General features: G+C 38.8%; 1 protein-coding gene across 1 annotated transcript in view; it reads left to right on the top strand.

The window, feature by feature from the left end:
- The window catches only part of SYT7 (synaptotagmin 7), a 106,747-nt gene that overhangs the window by 55,394 nt on the left and 33,419 nt on the right, over positions 1-17,934 (top strand). Inside the window, exons 6-7 of the mRNA XM_070934901.1 lie at positions 6,576-6,698; positions 14,684-14,819. Of these exons, the coding sequence (XP_070791002.1) occupies positions 6,576-6,698; positions 14,684-14,819 (259 nt within the window). The remainder of the gene's footprint in view (positions 1-6,575; positions 6,699-14,683; positions 14,820-17,934) is intronic.

Raw genomic sequence — 17,934 nt, 5'->3', positions numbered from 1 at the left:
TTTGGGGAGTGGTGTCAACTGGCCACATCCAGCCAGTTGGCTATGCCCAGTGAATGGCATCAAGTTGGCCATGCCCACCCAGTTGGCCACATCCGCCTGGCCTCCTGAGGTCAACCACAGCCCTGATGCGGCCCCCAATGAAATTGAGTTTGACACCCCTGATGTAGGGAGAAGGATTCAAGTCCTGCGGAAAGTTTTCAAACTCCAAAACTGTAATCCTTCATTGTCTTTCAGGAGTCTATATCACATGGTATTTCTGAATGTATAATTCATTTGAAACAAAATGCAGTCTGTTCCCATGTGGTAGTAAATGTAGTAATTAGTAACTGAGAAAAACAGACACTGAGAACTAAATGAAGTTCACATGATTTACATGACATGGTTTAGATTCACATACAATGAATAGCGAACTTGCTATCTCTCTGCTGCCAACCTTTTCAGCTTTCGTAAATGGATGCAGAATCAAGCAGTAAATGCTTAAAAATCAGTTTTCCTTTAATTTTGGTAGCCTGTTATGCAGCTAACAATAGTTAGCAACTAACATCTTTTATTTAATAAGTTTCTTAGTATAATTTTTTAAAAACAGCAGTTAAGACAGTTTAGAGCAGGGGTGTCAAACTCGATTTCATTGACAGCTGCATCTGGGTTATGTTTGACTTTGGGGGGCTGAGTGGGCATGGCCTAGGTGGATGTGGCCAGTTTGACATCACTCATGTCGGGGATGTCTGTGGCGGCCCGGGTGCTCTGCCAGTAAAAACAGGCTCCCAAGCTCCGTTTTTGGCTGCAACAGCCTCCTGCAACCATCTGCCAGCGAAAATGGTGCTTGGGGGGCCGCATGAGGCCCTCCCAAGCTTCATTTTCGCTGGCAGAAGCACTGCGGGCCAGTTCTTCACTATTTCCAGGGCGACCCTGCGGGCCAGATCTAAGCACCTGGATCTGGGCCCTGGGCTTTGAGTTTGACACCCCTCATTTAGAGGTTTAAAACACAAGGCAGGATAAACAAAAACAAATCCATGGAATAAAGCCATTCAGTAGAAAAGCCTTCAGGGTCAATCAACGAAAACTGACTCACTTCCCAATGTTTTTTTTTTAATTAACATATGATCCAAACTTACTATGAAAGTTTATTAAGGAATGCATCACATAATAAGGTTCCACAAAAAAATACACTGTACAGTTCAATGCTGAAAACTGAACATACCTAGAAGATCCACCATTGCACATCTTAAAGATGGTCTAAATTCCTAGACATTTTGCTTGGGGTCATAACCATGATGGTTAACACTGCATTATTATCCATAATATCTGTACAGAATTAGTTCAAATCAGCCATAGTATTAGAAATATATAATAAGGCATTAATTTTCAAACATTGACAATACTATTTTCAGCTGGCTTTTGAGTTAGTAGGAACAGTAGAATAAACCTTGACAAGGGAAATAAGACTTATTCTAAATGTTAGAATAGAATAGGGTCTAAAGTAAAATGCTTTCAAATCTGGACAGTAAGCTGTAAGCAACAAACCTTTAGTTTTAGTGATTGCAGAATGAGATGACTTCATAGAACGAATAAATCAAACCTGACATTCTTATTACAGAAATCTGTAAAACAGACTCATAGATCAGTTTATACATTGTATGTAGCAGACGCCATCTGAAAATTTGAGTTGTGCTGAATGTGATTAATCCCTATACTCTCTCCACCTGTTGCTCAACCAGTGCAGAATTTTAGATGCCCTTGGTCATGAATTCATCAGGCACAATTAAAAGTTCATTCATGAATACCAAAGAATCCTCTATTCTGACAGAACTTGGGTGGAAAAACTGATATCTTTTCCATTCCCTGTGGTGAAATGTATAAACAGAAACCTAAGAATAGATCTGAGTATGTCATGCCAGTAATGTTTGTACAATAAAACAACAATTCATAAAACTATTGTTTTCGGAGAGGATGATCTTTGAGGCAATGTCTACATGACTAGACTTTCTCTTTCTCCCAACTTCTCAACCCATCAATTCTACAGAGCAAATATTGTGGTTGTGAAAGTGAGTGTGTGTCCTATGTCTCAATTTCTATCCCATTAATCTAATGCCTTCTCAGTGTGATGGACCCTAATTAACACGGTTGCTGAAAATTATGAGCGCTGAGGTCTAAGATATCTAAGAAAGTCTTCTTAGGAAAGACTGATCTACTGTATTCTCTATAACTATTTTGTATCATTATTATGAAAATGGCTGTAATTGAAATAAATGAAATGAAGCTAAAGGTTAGATCATAACTGCAAGGAAAAGATGTATTTAAGCTAAGTTAGTGCTTGGGTTCCTAAGGGAAGTTGATGTTAGGAATGAAATAAATCAAGATGTAATTAAGATCCAGGGGTACACATTATGGTCAGTTCATACTGCCAAACCTGTTTCCATGTGATAGCTACCATCTGTGCAACTTTGCTCTTTGTTTTTTGGCCAATATGGGAACAGAATGCTGGATTGGGTAGGTTTTGGTCCAAACCAGTCCAACACTCCTCTAAAATTTATTCAAAGTGATAAAAACCAAAATGTTTGCAAAGAGCTTCAGAAGCGTCTCTGACAACTGGGTGTATGGTTAGCCAAATGGCAAATGTTTAACTTCATTGAGGCAAAACCCTGTAGATTCACCTATATACTAACAGAGTCTGAGTACTCTTGTCATCAGGAAAAAGAAATTGAGGTCATTAATAGTGGAAAGCCCCATGAAAATGTTAATTCAGTGTAAGGTGTCTATGAAAAATATAGATTCTATGTTAGAAATCATTAGAGAAGGGCTTGAAAATAAAAGTGCCAATATTGCAATGCTTTTGTACAACTCTATGGTGTGCCCACATTTGGAATACTGTATACATTTCTGATTGCCCCATCTGTTAAAATAAATAACAAAGCAGAGACTTAATGCTCCTTTGTGAACCCTCACACACACAGAGACAGTCTCAAGACAAAAAAAAATACTTCCCATTTTGAAGGATTCAGGAGCCAAAAATGGCTAAACCTAGCATGGCACTCATCTTCTCCTTTAAAATCATCAAACTTTTTTAATAACTCTTTATTTCAAAGAGCATTCCTATCATTATTTGTTATAGTCCCTATAACAGTTATGTTTGGAAGCAAGACAAGCTCCTCAAATTAAGCTCCTGGTTTTTCAAACTCAGGGGATGCAGAAGATATGCAGAGCCATATATATTTGTGAATTAAAATAATCATTAATTAAAACAATGTGACTGGGCTTGTGATATGACATATTTTTAACTGCAGTTGTGGAACAGTGAGGCACAGAGAAACTAAGAGTCTGTGAGTCTGTGATTGTTTTTAGCTATTATTGAAAGTGAGAACAAGCACTTTAGCCTTTGTATCACTTTGGATTCTGAAGTACATAGAAGGCCCCTGAAGACAGAGCAAGCTGTCCCTTACATGTTATTCCATTAATGTGTGAATTATAATTATTCTGAAAGACAAGTGTAGAGTTAAGGTGCCTTTCCTGTCTCCTGAACTACTCTCTCCTTGCTTCCTTCTATGTGGATGTAAGATACAGAAGCATTTTATAGAACAGCCCGAGAAAGTCTCAAAAATGTGGGGAAGGTTGAGAGGAGTTAGGACAGCATAAATGTCTATATATAAAATATATATAGAAATATTTCCTTTTCTGATAGACAACTAACATTGGCAGAGATGTTCTTCTAGATATTATGAACTATCTCAGTCATCCAGCTGCAGACTCTTCTTCTTATTTCATTAATTTTTAAAATGGCTGCCAGACTGAACTCTCCTGAATGTATATCTCATCAAACATATGGTAAATCAGTCTAAGAATCAAAACAAAAATGTGCCCCCAATCTTGCTTTAGCATTTCAGAAAATGGGTTGCTTTACCTCTAGCTATTTTGGGAATTGCCTGCTTCATCTCTGATCCAAACAAAGCTCCTTTCAGAATTTCTAGGCTTCGTATGTCTTCCTACCAAATGACAGAAGAGAAATAAACCACTTTTTAAAGTTTTTACTGAAATTTTAAATAGATTAATACTATTTGAAGAGTTTCCCTCCCCCCCCCAAAAAAAACATGAGTTATACAATCATTTCTGAGAAATGTACGGTGGCTTTTGCAAATGTGGCTTCTCATTCTGAGGAGATGATGCTTGCCAAACTTTGGGAAAGTAAAAATTACACTCCCTAACCTACTTATAATGAGGGTTCAAGCTTTATTATGGCAATATTCAATATTGCTACATATTAGAAAGTTATTCTTGGATCAAACCCACAAAAACATATTTCCTGCTCCAGCAAGCTCAGAATTTGGGACGCATCCAGAAGATGAATATAAACCTCCACCTTTTCCCCCTTCTTGAGGTAGGCTAGAGTCATAAGCAGAAGCACCCTTCTTATGACATGGGATTCCACTGCAAAATTTTAGTGTAAGTCACAAATATCCATTCTCAGCAATACACCTGTATGAAATTGGGCTGGAGAGAATTTGTAGCTGATTTTGGTAGCATTTTCCTGATGATGTTGTGGTCTGGTTCATAATCTCAGCCTGTGCAAAATTTATTGATGTTACAAAACATCGGTTCATTTTTACTGTGCTTATTGTCTATGAAACTTTCTATTAAATAAAACACATAACAGGAGCCTTATTACTCAAAACTAAATTTCCCAGACAGGCCTGTGTGTCTGATCCAGAATAAGGAGAGGATGTAAAAGAAATGATGAATAAAATATATTTTTAAAATAGCCAATTTATTGCATAATGTGTCACAAACAAGTACTTTAGCATTACTTCTAATTTTATTGCCATAGATTATTTTTCTCACTATTGAAGTTTCTATGGAAATCCTTGATTATTTACAGGACAAACAGACCAATATGACACTCACAGGTTTAGACTTTGCTCTGGGTTATATTTTAAGCTGGCCACAAGATTTGAGCCAAACCAGAGCAAGATCCTGCTGATTAAAGATCCTGCTTCTATGTCAATTCATATCCAAAACTGCATCATTATCTGTTTATTAAACATCTTTGAAACTCAGATAAAGAGGAAAGAACAAAGGATGATGGCCAGTTGTAATGTATTTTAATACCCCATGACATTTAGCCTGTCATAATTGCTCCCTTTTCTAGTTCCATGTCCTTTCACAGATGTTTATTTGGTCTCTGGTACATTGCCACTCAGACAGCTTCAGATTTTATCACAGAATTCCTACTCAGAGCCTCTTATTTCCAGAATTGTTTGACCCATTCTGAATTCAGCTATTGTATGTGGAAGGTCTCACAAGGAGTGACAAACAGGATAGTCTGGATGACAGCAAGCAGACACCTCATATTTGATATATGAATAACACCGAAACTGCAGTCACAGCATTGTTTTTTGATGCACCACTGTTTTTTGCACCTTGGGGTAATAACACAGCTGCTGGCCAACAAAAAGCCAAAACATTCTTGTTCAGAACAAAAATGCCTGGAGTTCTCTAAAACTTAGAAATCAGCTTTAAAATCACATTGGACACAAATTTACAAGGCCTATATATCAAAATGGAAAATCTCTGTTTTTTGTTTGGGATTTCAGATGGCCATAACATCCTTTACTGTGATTTTTTATTTGACCATGATAAGATTAAATATATGCAAGGATTTGAGTAATATTCTCCACTGCAAAAGATGGAAAAATATGAAATCCTAGCCCCGAATAATAAAACAGTTTTAATTGCAGCAATAATTGCCAATGTACTTCATTGTTATTGACCCCAGAGCAGTTCCAATAACTACATTCCAATGACTTCACCTAATTTCCAGCTATTATTTATTTATCTGTCAATTTTTTATAGCCACCCATCTCACGAGAAGTGACTCTGGGTGGCACACAATAATCATTGTTGATAATGCCAAAATATCTAGTGCTTCTTAATAACTGTGTAGCAAGCTACAATTTTGTAAAATATACTGCAACATGTGCAGTTATTTATGCAACACAATTGTTTCAAACTGCCATCAGCAATTAGTGGTATCCAAATCCATTTTCATCTGTGGTACCTTACTGAATGGCTTGCACCAGTAATTCTCTCGATCCAAATTACTTCATCAGATTATTGGGGAGATAAAAACATGAGGAAGAAAATATCATAAATATTATTTGAGCACAGAATATAAATCTATTAAGTAAAAATAATCAATGAACCAATGATTCTGGAAATAGATCAAGTTTGTTATCTGTGCCAAAGAATGGCCGATGTAGCAAGATGCTTTTCTCTTGAAAATTTGCTTCTTAGCCTCTGTCTTACGCAACTCCCTTTTAATAAATTCTTTTGTATCTTCTAACCTCTGTTAATTCTTGCTCTGAATCTTGTCAAAGAACATTGAGAATTTAATGTGTATTGTGGGAACAATAGTTACATATTATAGTCTCCTTTTCATTGTAGTTTTATAATATTGGTGTTCTTTCTAGTTTCTTGTCTTATGCTTTGTTCTTTTTTCTCTTTCCTGTCTGCCTCTTTTACCTGCATCCTGCTCACTGAATCTGGGGCCTCTTCACTCCCCTGGATGGATCACCTCTGGACAGGGAAGGCCGTATGGTGGTGCTATCACTTGTTTTGGGGCTCTCAGAACAGGACGACTTTGCCAATATACCTGATCTACAAACTACTGGGAACCAGCAGAACCAGAATTCTCAGGGGGACAAGAGGTATGAGTAGGAGACAGAGGCTTTCAGCTGCAAGAACCAGCAAGAGGAAAGAGAGCCTTCCATCCTAGCCCAACGAAAAAATGGAAGGCTGGTTCTGGAAATAGAAATTCTCAACTGAGCCACTCTAAGACATCCTGCTGGCATCCTTGTTCCCCTGCTGGTTGCTGAGTTTCTCTAGGAAAATCACTGGAATCTCGTGGCTATTTTTTCCCCCCAAATGCATACTTTGTATTTACAGTAACTCACATAAATCCTAGTACATTTCTCCAATTTCATATAGTCCTTTCACTTCTATCCCTGAAAATATATGAACACAGAGTATATGTCTCACTACAAGAATTTATCTATCTATCTATCTTTCACTAGCGCGCGCACACACACACATACACACACACACACACAAACTGAAGAAGAAAAGAAAGTCTCAGTTCCTGGGTTTAAGACTAGGCTTGAGACAAATCCATTTCATGTGATGATTGCATGTACTGTAAATTCAGAAATAGAGTGGAATTTTGTGTATCCTTGACTGAAAACTACATTTCTACTGAATGTCCTAGGAATTGCTTCCAAATATATTTATAAGAATAAATAGAACAGTATTTTTTGTCTATTACTTACCAAGATTTAACCAAAAAGGACATGAGTTGATTTTACTTCATAAAATTAGTTCAGGGTCAGCAGGTTTGTTGTAAAAATAGAGAGGACATAATATTCAAATGCTATAAATGTCTGAAAAAGAACAATAGGTTTGAAGAATAAAGAGATAAGCTGATATTTATTGCCTGTCAACAGCCATGACCTGTTATCAGGATGAAATTTCTTGAAAATGAACCTAGATTTTAAGGGGACAGGAAGTTTTCCTCAGTCATAATGGTGAGAATTCTTGGTGGAGAATTCTTCTCAGTAACCTGCCCAACTAAAATATAATGTTTACAGATGTGGCAAAGAAAATGTTTTTTTTTAAAGATAGTCTTGCTGGAGTAAACTATAGAGGAACTTAAACCATCTTCATAATGAATTACCATCATAATGAAGCCCATTAGATAGATAAATTCTAGGCCCAAATTAAGGAACAACATTGTTATAGTTAGAATGGCCTTTATTTGGCTCTTGGATGACCTAAAGTAAACTACCTAGTAGTAAATGTATTGCCACTCCATGTTAAGCTATAAATAGTCTCTCATTCCTTGTTTTTCCTCTTCCCTACCTTCCGCTCAGTCAGTTAAAGAGATTTACTAAGATATAATTGTTTAACTCACAGAAGGAGCTAAACGATAGGGAGTCCAAGAAGAACTGCCTAGCTAGCTAGAGGCAGGGTCCTCAATAGTTCTCACATGGGTGTGAAATGGTGTGAAGGAGCAGATTTCACAAAATCAGTGAATTAATTTATTGGCATCATTTCTCACTTACCAGCTATTTTTACCTGTGTTGAGGCACTGTTTCATTAAGTATTTTCCCACTTCCCATTTAATGGTCCAGGTGCATGCTTCATATGGCTTTTTTCAATGTATAATGTAAGTAGTAGTAGGTGAACTATCTCTCAAATCATTGCAGTGCTCTAGGAAAGGAAATAACCTGCATTGGCTCATGTTCATTCCATAATGCATCTCTACTTGGTAAGCTTAACTTAGTGAAAGTATTCTTTGTTGTGCAATTAATAAGCAATAGCCAATGAAGGATATCTTTCTAGAACTGGTTATGAAGACCAGTTCCAGTTTTATAAGATCGGCTTGTGCAAGACATTCCAAGTTTAGAAATCTTAATAATTTACTTAATTGTAGAACTTTGGGCCCACATTCATTCACAAATCATATTTGTGTGTTTTTTGTATTTATAAAACAAAGCAAAAAGAAAGCCACTACAGTGGGCCCTAATCAGATCAGGCCAGTGGGGGGAAGATACCATCCTCCCCAACCTTTCTCTTATTGTTTGATGAAAAGTCTTCCTTTCTGCAAGCTAAAGGGAAGCTAACGGCTTATCTCTTAGACAAATAGCAACTTCAGAAGGCCAGTTTTCCTTTAAGAAAAGAAGGTCCTTCTATTCACTGCATAATCAATCAGGTATCTCTGCAAGTCCATATTTTAGTATTTATTCCTTTGTTAAAACTCAAAAAAAAAGAAAGAACTTACGATAGCTTCAACATGCACCCATTTATTTAATTATTACTGTTATTTAAGCATTCAACAACAGTAAAAAGAAATCAGTATAAGACCATATAATAAAGCAAAATGTTTTTTTAAAAAATCCACAATGCAAAATAACAGCATAGCTCTAGGGCCATTTAATAATTTCTATATCATTGTGTAATTTGAAAGCTGGGTTAAGGATGGCTAATAAATAAATTAATCTATCTTGCCATAATTATGGGTTAAATATTTAGATATATTCCACTAATACAGTTGCTTCACTGTATTCCAGTGTACACACTTTGTATTTTGTGTGAATTCATCTTTAGCAGGATGAATGTCAGGCAGGTACAGTAGACTTTTTATAAAAGTGCTCTAGATATGCCTTGGTAGGATCTTGCATGATCTATATTTAAAAAAAGTAAAGCTAGTGTTTTCAGTTTCATCTGGAAAATATTCACATTGTCAGATTAAATGCAAACGTTACCAGAGCAAACATTTCCATCTGGAAATTTTGGGATAGATCAGGACAAGAAGAGTATGTGTCTTCTAAATCAAAGATGCAGAGATCTTGTAACATTGATGTAAGAGAGGATTAGAAGCCATACCCTGACATACCTTAGGGCTGTGATCACGAACCTATGACACATATGCCAGAGGTGGCATGTAGAGCCCTCTCTGCTGGCACGTGCGCCGTCACCCAGGTCAGATCTCCGTGGCGTTTCTTTCCTGAGCTTCTGTTTCCTTGCAAACGACAAAACAGAAGCTCACAAAAGAAAAAGATCTTACCTCTTGCTGCGCTGCTGGTGTTGGGATACCCCGCTTCCAGCCAGCCAGCTGGTCTTCGGGTCTCTGCTGTGCATGCATGCATGTCTGCGCATGCACATTTGTGCACACCTTTCAGTTTGGGCATGTGCACCGTGCAGTTTGGGCACTCAGTATCTAAAAGGTTCGCCAGCACTGCCTTAGGGGTTTCAGATATTTGAAGTAAATCCCATACAATGGGAAACAAATTTCATACAATTAGTTATCTGAATCAAAAATCATTTGGTTACTCTTTTCCTTTGACCTTGGTTTCCTGTGAGATCTTTTCATAACTAGTACCATGTATGCAATAAACCTTCTGGCCAAACTCGGCCCACATTGTCCTGAGAATACCCTCAGCAATGATCAAAATTAGGCCATGCTAATTATGTCAGTCCTTTACCCATGTCCCCCTTCCCTCTAGATCAGTGGTGTCAAACTCGATATCATTGAGGACTGCATCAGGATTATGTTTAACCTCGGGGGGCCATGGGGGCCATGGCCAGCATAATATAACTCATGTCGGGGGCACCTGTGGTGGCCCGAGTGCTCTGCCAGTGAAAACTGGCTTCTGGTCCCTGTTTTCAGCCACAATGGCCTCCTGCAGTGCTCTGCCAGCAAAAATGGAGCTCCTCCAAGCTCCGTTTTCACTGGCAGAGGGCTGCAGGAGGCTGTCACGGCCGAAAACCGAGCCTGGGACAGCCACGCTCAGCCCTCCCGAGTTCTGTTTTCGCTGGCAGAGGCACCACAGGCCGGTTCTTCATGTTTCCAGGGCGGTCCCACGGGCCAGATCTAAGCACCCTGTGGGCCGGATCTGGCCTGAGGGCCTTGCGTTTGACACCCCTGCTCTAGATACTGATGTGTAGAAGAGACTAATGTAATTGGCCCAGCAAACTGCAGCCTTCTGCGATGGAGCTCTTGTGGACTGGACAAATATTACCAGCCATGATAATATTGGAATTGGATGCCAGTTTCAAGCCCTTGGTTCTCTTTCCTGCCTGTTTCATGGAAACATGTCTCTACTTGTTCCCTTGCCAGCTGTGTTCAGTTTGTTCTTTGCTTCCCTACACACACCATGCTGTTTTCACTCCTCTGTGCTCCTTCCCCTGCGTCTCTCTTCACTTTTGTGCCTTGCATCCCTTCCTCTTCTCTGTCTGCTTGGCCCTTGGAATGCTGATCTTGCCCAGTGGTTGCAACAAGCCTTGTGATGCAGTCTGGGGGGTGGGGGTGCCTGCTGGGAGGGTTCTGGTTGCACTCCAGCCACATCTGACTTCAGCCTCTCTCCACTGATCTTGTTTGCAGTGAGCCTATGAATTTCTCATGCCCTCTGTGTGTGTGTCTCTCTCCCCCCCCCCCCACCCCCTCTCTATAATATCTCCTTCTGGCACTTTCTCTTTTTCTTTCTAGTCTTTCTACTGTTGCTGCCTGATCTTTCCTCCATTGTCAGCTTTGGCAACTCCAGTCCAGTGCCTTGTCCTGTGGGTGTGCTGTTTCTCCCTTACTAATGTTTGTGAGTGAGTGAGTGAGTGAGTGAGTGAGTGTGTGTGTGTGTGTGTTTCTCTGTCTTACCCACTTCTTTCACTCTATTTCTGTTCTATCAGGAGGCACCATACAGATCCTGTAATAGAAGACCTTCTTCCTTTTAAGCCTTTTTGTGTCTCTTTGCTTTTCTTATGACTGCAGCATTCATGAACTCCCAGACAGCTTTGCAGCTGATTCAGTATAGTGTGGTTGCGAAAATAACTTCGGATTTGTCATAACTTCTGACAACTGATCTCACACATATGCTTACACTTTCTCTAATATTACACACCCGTACACACACTTATTTTTAACCTTTTTTTTTCTTCAGCTATTTCAGTCTCTTTTATCTGTGTGTGCATGTGCTAGTCTCTATTCCAGGTATACACCAGCAGCATGTCTAGTTCTTTGCATGTGTCCAGTCTGTCTCGGAGTATAACCTTTCTAGCTGAAATTTCCCACGGCTTGGTCTGTCCTGCATATGTCTAACAAGCTTGAACCTGCCCCTGTATGTTATTTGTTTATTGCTCTATTTCTTGATAGCAGTATTTTTGATTCTGGAAGGATGAGTGTGTGAGAGATACATCTGCATGTTTGGATACCTACAGATGTGCATGTGATAAGCCATTGCAACAGTTCATTGGTGCATCTGACACTTTGTGTTACATCGAAAGAGATTCATATCTCATCATGGTCTTGGAAGTTTTCTCCCTTAGCATCTGTCTGATATTATTTGTCTGTCACCGAACACTTTGTCTGTATATGTTTCTTCGGTTCTTTTTATGTCTCTGATTGACAACTTCAGTGAGTCTCTTCTGCTGACAAGATTTAAGCCTGGCATTGTGGTTGAAAACAGCCAGCTTTAGGCTTACTGCTCTACAAGCCTTTCTCTGCGTTGGGAGATCTGCTCTTTTTGGAGCTCCTTGTGTAACATGCAGGAAGAGCCCCCAGCATGTATTCTTATAACTAAGATTGCATGCATGGCTTCTATTTTGGAAGGCCCCAGTAGGAAGTGGTAGGAAAGGCTCGGCCGGACACCACTGAAAGTTGCATCCCATCAGAGCAAATGCAATTGCCTTAGACGGAAAAATAACCCCATCATCCTCAAGGCATTCATTTGTTCTGGATGATTTTTTAAGAATTTTGCCCTGAATGGACAAACAAAACCTACCACCCCAGGCCATTCTTGGGCACATTCAGCCCTGTGGGTAGTTATTTCTTGATTATGCTAGATATATTGATTTTCACATGTTAGAGTAATAAAAGCCATTGCTTTTCAAAAATCTCCTTCTGATGTTTTTTAATTATCAACTGTGACTTCAGAAATTGAAAGTGGCATTCCTATTTTCCTCCCAGCACCAGTCACTAGGCTTTATGATGGGTAACCTTTTATGCCTTGGTTAACATTCAGGGCCCAGGACTTCCTATGCCACTATGGGAATAGACTTGCTCTACTTCTGGCAACCAACACAGAGGTATTTCTTTAACATTTTGTTCCTTCCAATCGTGGGGGTTAGTGAAGAGAAATACTACCATTCTGTGATGCACTTTCCCTGTCTCTGAGGAAACATATAGAGCATCACAAATGATACACAGTAATAACTGTGGATTATGGGAGTGTATAAATATTTTAAAAATATAACACTCTTCCATAAAATCCACACAAGGGGCCTCAAAAGAGCAGGTTTCTGGCCAAGTAACACATACTGCAAGTCCCTCCAAATGAAAATTTAACACTTCAAACAAAGGACATCTACCCTAGATTTGTTCAGTGTTCAGTATTTTCCTCACACTCACAAAAATTGGAGTGGAAGAGGGCAGGTTTTCTAGCTTTCTACCTTTAAACGTAAAATGTATTTAAACTCAAGAGGAATATTATTTATTTAACTGGGCACTAAATACTGCATTTGTTCTTCAACTTATCCAAAAAAAGTGTTCCATAAATTCTATTCCATGTCTTTGTATATCATATGTGAATCCCGATATGTCTTTGTTAAATGTCCAGCCTCTGGAAATTGTAACCAGCTCTCTCATTCTGCATCCATTGTCCCAAATAGTTTTTCAGACAATAAGATATTTATATCTCTCCCCCTATAGATGCCCTTTTCACATCCTAATGCCCACCAGTTCCTCTCGTTTTTTCCTATCTCACATCTCTATCCTAAAATCCAAACTTTCTCATGCCAGATGTAATAACATCCCTGACTAACTGAAAACATTAGATTCTTTTAAGTTTGCTAAGGCTTGTCAGGAGGAGAGGACCACTGATTAAAATAAAAGCCAATGAGAAACATATTTCATGTTTGAATCCCCTGGTAGGAAGAAGAAGGAGGCTAGGTTTTAAGTATGCTTTAGTGAATCTATAATTCAGACTAGGTGTGTTGGACATGTGGAATAAGTCATGTTATATGGAGATCCACACTGAATGTTTTATTAACAGGTGAAATAAGTTCTTATCTGTACCATAGGTGTTACTTCTCAGCTCGACTTGAGAGTCCATAGCTATGCTGTTGTAGAGACACAAAGGAAGTCGGGGCTTGCCAAGATGCTTTTGGTTAGCAATTTCCCTCTCTGCTGCAAAAGAAGTAAGCTGGAAGGCAGTTGCTACATATGCTATCATTGATACAGCTCAGTGGGGCATAATCAGTGGATAATAAGATAATACTGCAACAGCTTGATTCATCTGGCAAAATGAGGCTACAGTGGAGAGGTTTAACTCAGGTTGTGTCATGTTTTGGAGTAGAGATATGATCTGTCACAGACAATCTATCCTAGCTTTTTGACTCTGCTCCTTTTTTAAGGCCTTATGAGATATCCCTTTGTCACCCAGCACTCAGGTTCCCTAGGTGCTCTGAGTACACTGGCTGAGACCATCTGGCTGTACGTCATCTCAGAAATTGCCTGTCAAGGAAAGTAAACAAAAGCACTTCTCTCTTTGACAGAGGGAATTTTGTGTTTGGAGAAGGTTAATGGCCTGTGAGGTAGGAAGGGAATTGGCAGCAAGCTCCACAGCAAATCCAACCAGCATTCATGATTTGGCATGAGATAATGAGAGCCAATGTGGTGTAGTGGTTAAAGTGCTGGACTAGCATTAAAGAAATCCAGATTCAAGTTCACCAGGAAACATCACAAGTTGACTTAGAGCCAGTTCTTTCGTTCAGCCTAAAATCTGACCAGAGTTTTTGGTATGGTGATAAATTGAAAAACTACTTTGAGCTTCTGGAGAAAAAGCAGAATAGAAGTCTGAAAACAATATGTTGTTTTTATCATCCTTCTCATTAGTAATCATTACCAGAAAATACTGAGCAATACCACTTAACAGTATATATCAGAAAAAAAATGGGCCACAAATGAAAGAGATCATGATAAATTCAAAACTATATACCAGTTGTTTAAATGATAATACTGCATAATTTTTGTTACTTTTCTACTGTTGAATGGATCTACCATAATATATGCTCTTTCTCCCTATTACAAATATTGAGTTTTTATTATATTCAAAACATATGTAAAGATTTCCCTTCTCTCCCACAGATTACCCTCTGGAGGGAAAGTTGTCAACACAACACCAGTGCCAGGTCAGACCCAACATGAGGACACTGATCACAAAACAGAGCCCCGTTCATCTGTCTCAGACCTTGTAAATTCCCTTACTAGTGAGATGTTGATGGTAAGTGTTGATAGTTTTCCCCTGGTTTTATAATATCTGTTGATGCATGACTTGGAGAAAGGAAAGGCCTCTGTATCCCTTTACCTCTTTTTCCTCAAACTATGTCCACCCCACAGCAAATGGTGCCTGTCACCATCAAATTAAACATGGAATATTTTCAAAATCCAAAGGAAAGGCCAGAATGTTTGAAGATCACCAGATCTTGAGATTTCAGTGAGCTCATATGAAATCTTATGAAATTGTGCAATTCATGCAAAACTTGCCAGAGAAACTCACAATGAGACTACCAAAATCTTGAGAGATGTAACCTTCCAACAACATTTGAAGCAACTTTGCAAAGGTTGGTCATTACACAAGCTAGCACAACATTGACATGGACCTGAAAAGGATGTTCAACTGTTTTAAATGCTAGCTGTACATTCTCCCCATGAAAAGAACTACATAAACTATATATATTGTGTCAGCTATAAACTCATCTTTGAAAATCTGACTCTTTCCCCTATTTCCACTGTAGCATCTTTATTCCTTGTCTTTTTTCATCTCCTCATTGAGCCTTTCCCCATTGTACTAACCATGGCACAGATATCCCCATCTAATTTTCTGCTTTCATTTGAGGCAGCCTTAATTTATTCCTCAGTTTCTGTATTGCTAAAAGAGTGTTCCCCTGTTAATCAGGCAACAGTTTTGGCACTTTACTGTGGGTCACTGTACTGCACTTCATTGACCATTTTAATGTTTTTTCCTCCTCCCTATTGTTACATTTTGTAGCAGGATTGCTAAAGTAAATTCAAAAATACAAAAGGTAAACAGTGAAACAAACAATAAAGCATCATAAAGAATACACTTCAAAAACACTAAACAGAAACAGAAAAAACTCCAAAATTAAAGAACCCACAGGGAAAAAATTAAAATCTATACACACACGTGTGCACACACTGTAGTGTGCAGCTATTGTAGTCATTAGCTATTCTTTTCAATATAAGTTCAAAAAATTCTGTTCCAGAGAGTTGGCTGAGTGAGGATGTACAAGCTTATTTTCCCTCTTGCTTCACTGTTGCGATACCCCCAACACCATCATTGATCAATTGCTAAGGGTTTGGCCTTTGGTTAAAAAATGTCTTGATTTAGCGGAAGAGACATACATGGGAGTGTTGGGTGAAACAGTACAAGAGGCCCCTACCCTTTCCTCTGCCCAGATCTCACCTATATCACCTGTCATTACTGTTGAACATGACTTTAATACTCTGAAATGATGACAAACATGTGTGTATTAGTAACCCAAATAACAGGCTCAAACAGACAAAGGATGCACATTGCCGAATAGAACAGAATAGTTCCTTTCCATGCAGACCTCTGGGACACTTGTCACCCAGGTTTGGTTTGAATTTTGATGGCTGGCTAAATCCACCAATCTAGCCATCTGTCAAAACTGTCCAATCTCATCCCATGTTAAGGATAAGGTTGGATGGAATTTTCCCCTCCTACAAGTAAAGTTTAGTAAGAGGAAAGGGCAACAGGAGAATCTGCCAGTCCTTTAGCATGTCCAGCATGCAGTAAATGAAGACACCACCTTTTGCCAGTCACAAGCCTAGAGCAAAGTAGGATTGGCTACAGGGGCAGCAGTTGTTATGCTGCTGATATACTTTTCTGCTGGGTGAATAATATTTTAAATGAGCCATGAGGAAGAGCCCATTAACTTGGTCCTGTTTGCTAGGAATTGATTAACAAGCTAGTCTAAACAGAGCACAGCAGGCAAAGAACTGGCTTCTGGAGCCATTAAATGACCCATCCAATGATTTAATGGAGTTGCTGGAAGAGGAAAGGGAGCCCAAGGCTACAAACTTAGACCCTTATATCATGATCAACAGGCAACGTTCACTTATGTCATTCCTCTTAATAAATCCAACAGAATGCAAGACAGATGCACTTGACCTATAGCAAGCTTAAACCAAGTAATATTTGTATGAGGACTGTAATATGTTAAACAATATATTAATATGTTACTAAGCTGCTTTAAATACCTTTTGTTTATCACATTGATCCTTTTGAGATCTCCTTCCCTTCCTCCCCCCCCCTCTCCCCCCCCCCACCGCCTCTCTCACATACACCAGCTTTTTAAAAAGTTATTATTGTATGGTTTTATCTCTTCTTATGCATACTGTTTTGTTAGACTAAAAATTGAAAGATCCAATTCTGTGTTTAGTTTGTACTTTGGTTTGCAGTGAAGAAAAAAAGCTAACAGAGAAGTTCTATACTGGAACTTCTATTATACTATTATAGCTGGGAGGGGGGGTGTTGCATCACCTCTTTTAATGGAACTTGAAGCACATCAGTACAGAAAAGGTATACTGTCAGATCATTGCAGAGCAGCCTTTCCCACCTTGGTGTCCTTCTGGGAAATTGAAAGTGATGGAAGTTGTAGTACTGTAGTACTCATTTTGGAGATAGTAGCCTCAAACTCGCAATTTGAATAGAGGGATATACAGTATGCTAGAGGCTTGCATTTCATATCCTTAGTTCATTGTTTCTTTTCTTACAAAGCATGTCAGGGTAGCCATTAATAGTGTTCCTTATTGTTGGGTTTTACTAGGAACTTGGAATGGGTTTTTTTTTTCCCCTTCCGGGTCTAAGCAGGCAGGATTGGATATATTTTGTTGGTGTAGCCACTAATGCTGCAGTAGCACATTTATTGACTGATTGGTGAAATGTGAATTTATGCCCAAATTTCCAATATTCAAATTGGTTTAGAGAAATTAAAAATACGGTGAAGCAGAATTACTACAATGAAAAGCGGTCGTTAAAATTATTAGCAACTAAAAGTTCGATGGAAAGATGTATTTTAACATCTTAAATACTGGGAAAGCAGGAGGCAAATGCACTTCCCTATGAAGCTAATTCCATAACTTGGGAGACACGTAGCCTCAACAGCAGAATGGGGGCATCCTTCATATGTGGAAGATCTGTGATTGTTCCTCACAGAGGCACTTGATAGAGGTTTATAAGCTGAGGAGAAAGTGGAAAGTTAATAATTGTCAACAGATACAACCTCCCATCCAAGTTCACACAGGATTTGATTAATGGATTTCTCTACCACAAATTGTGACAATGTTTGAAG

Source organism: Pituophis catenifer, unplaced genomic scaffold (assembly GCF_029215685.1).
Source record: "Pituophis catenifer annectens isolate HBS135680 unplaced genomic scaffold, rPitCat1.0.hap2 SCAF_1, whole genome shotgun sequence".
Lineage (NCBI taxonomy): Eukaryota > Metazoa > Chordata > Lepidosauria > Squamata > Colubridae > Pituophis > Pituophis catenifer.
The sequence above is the reverse complement of the archived record's forward strand: the minus strand, read 5'-3'. Positions and strand labels throughout refer to the sequence as shown.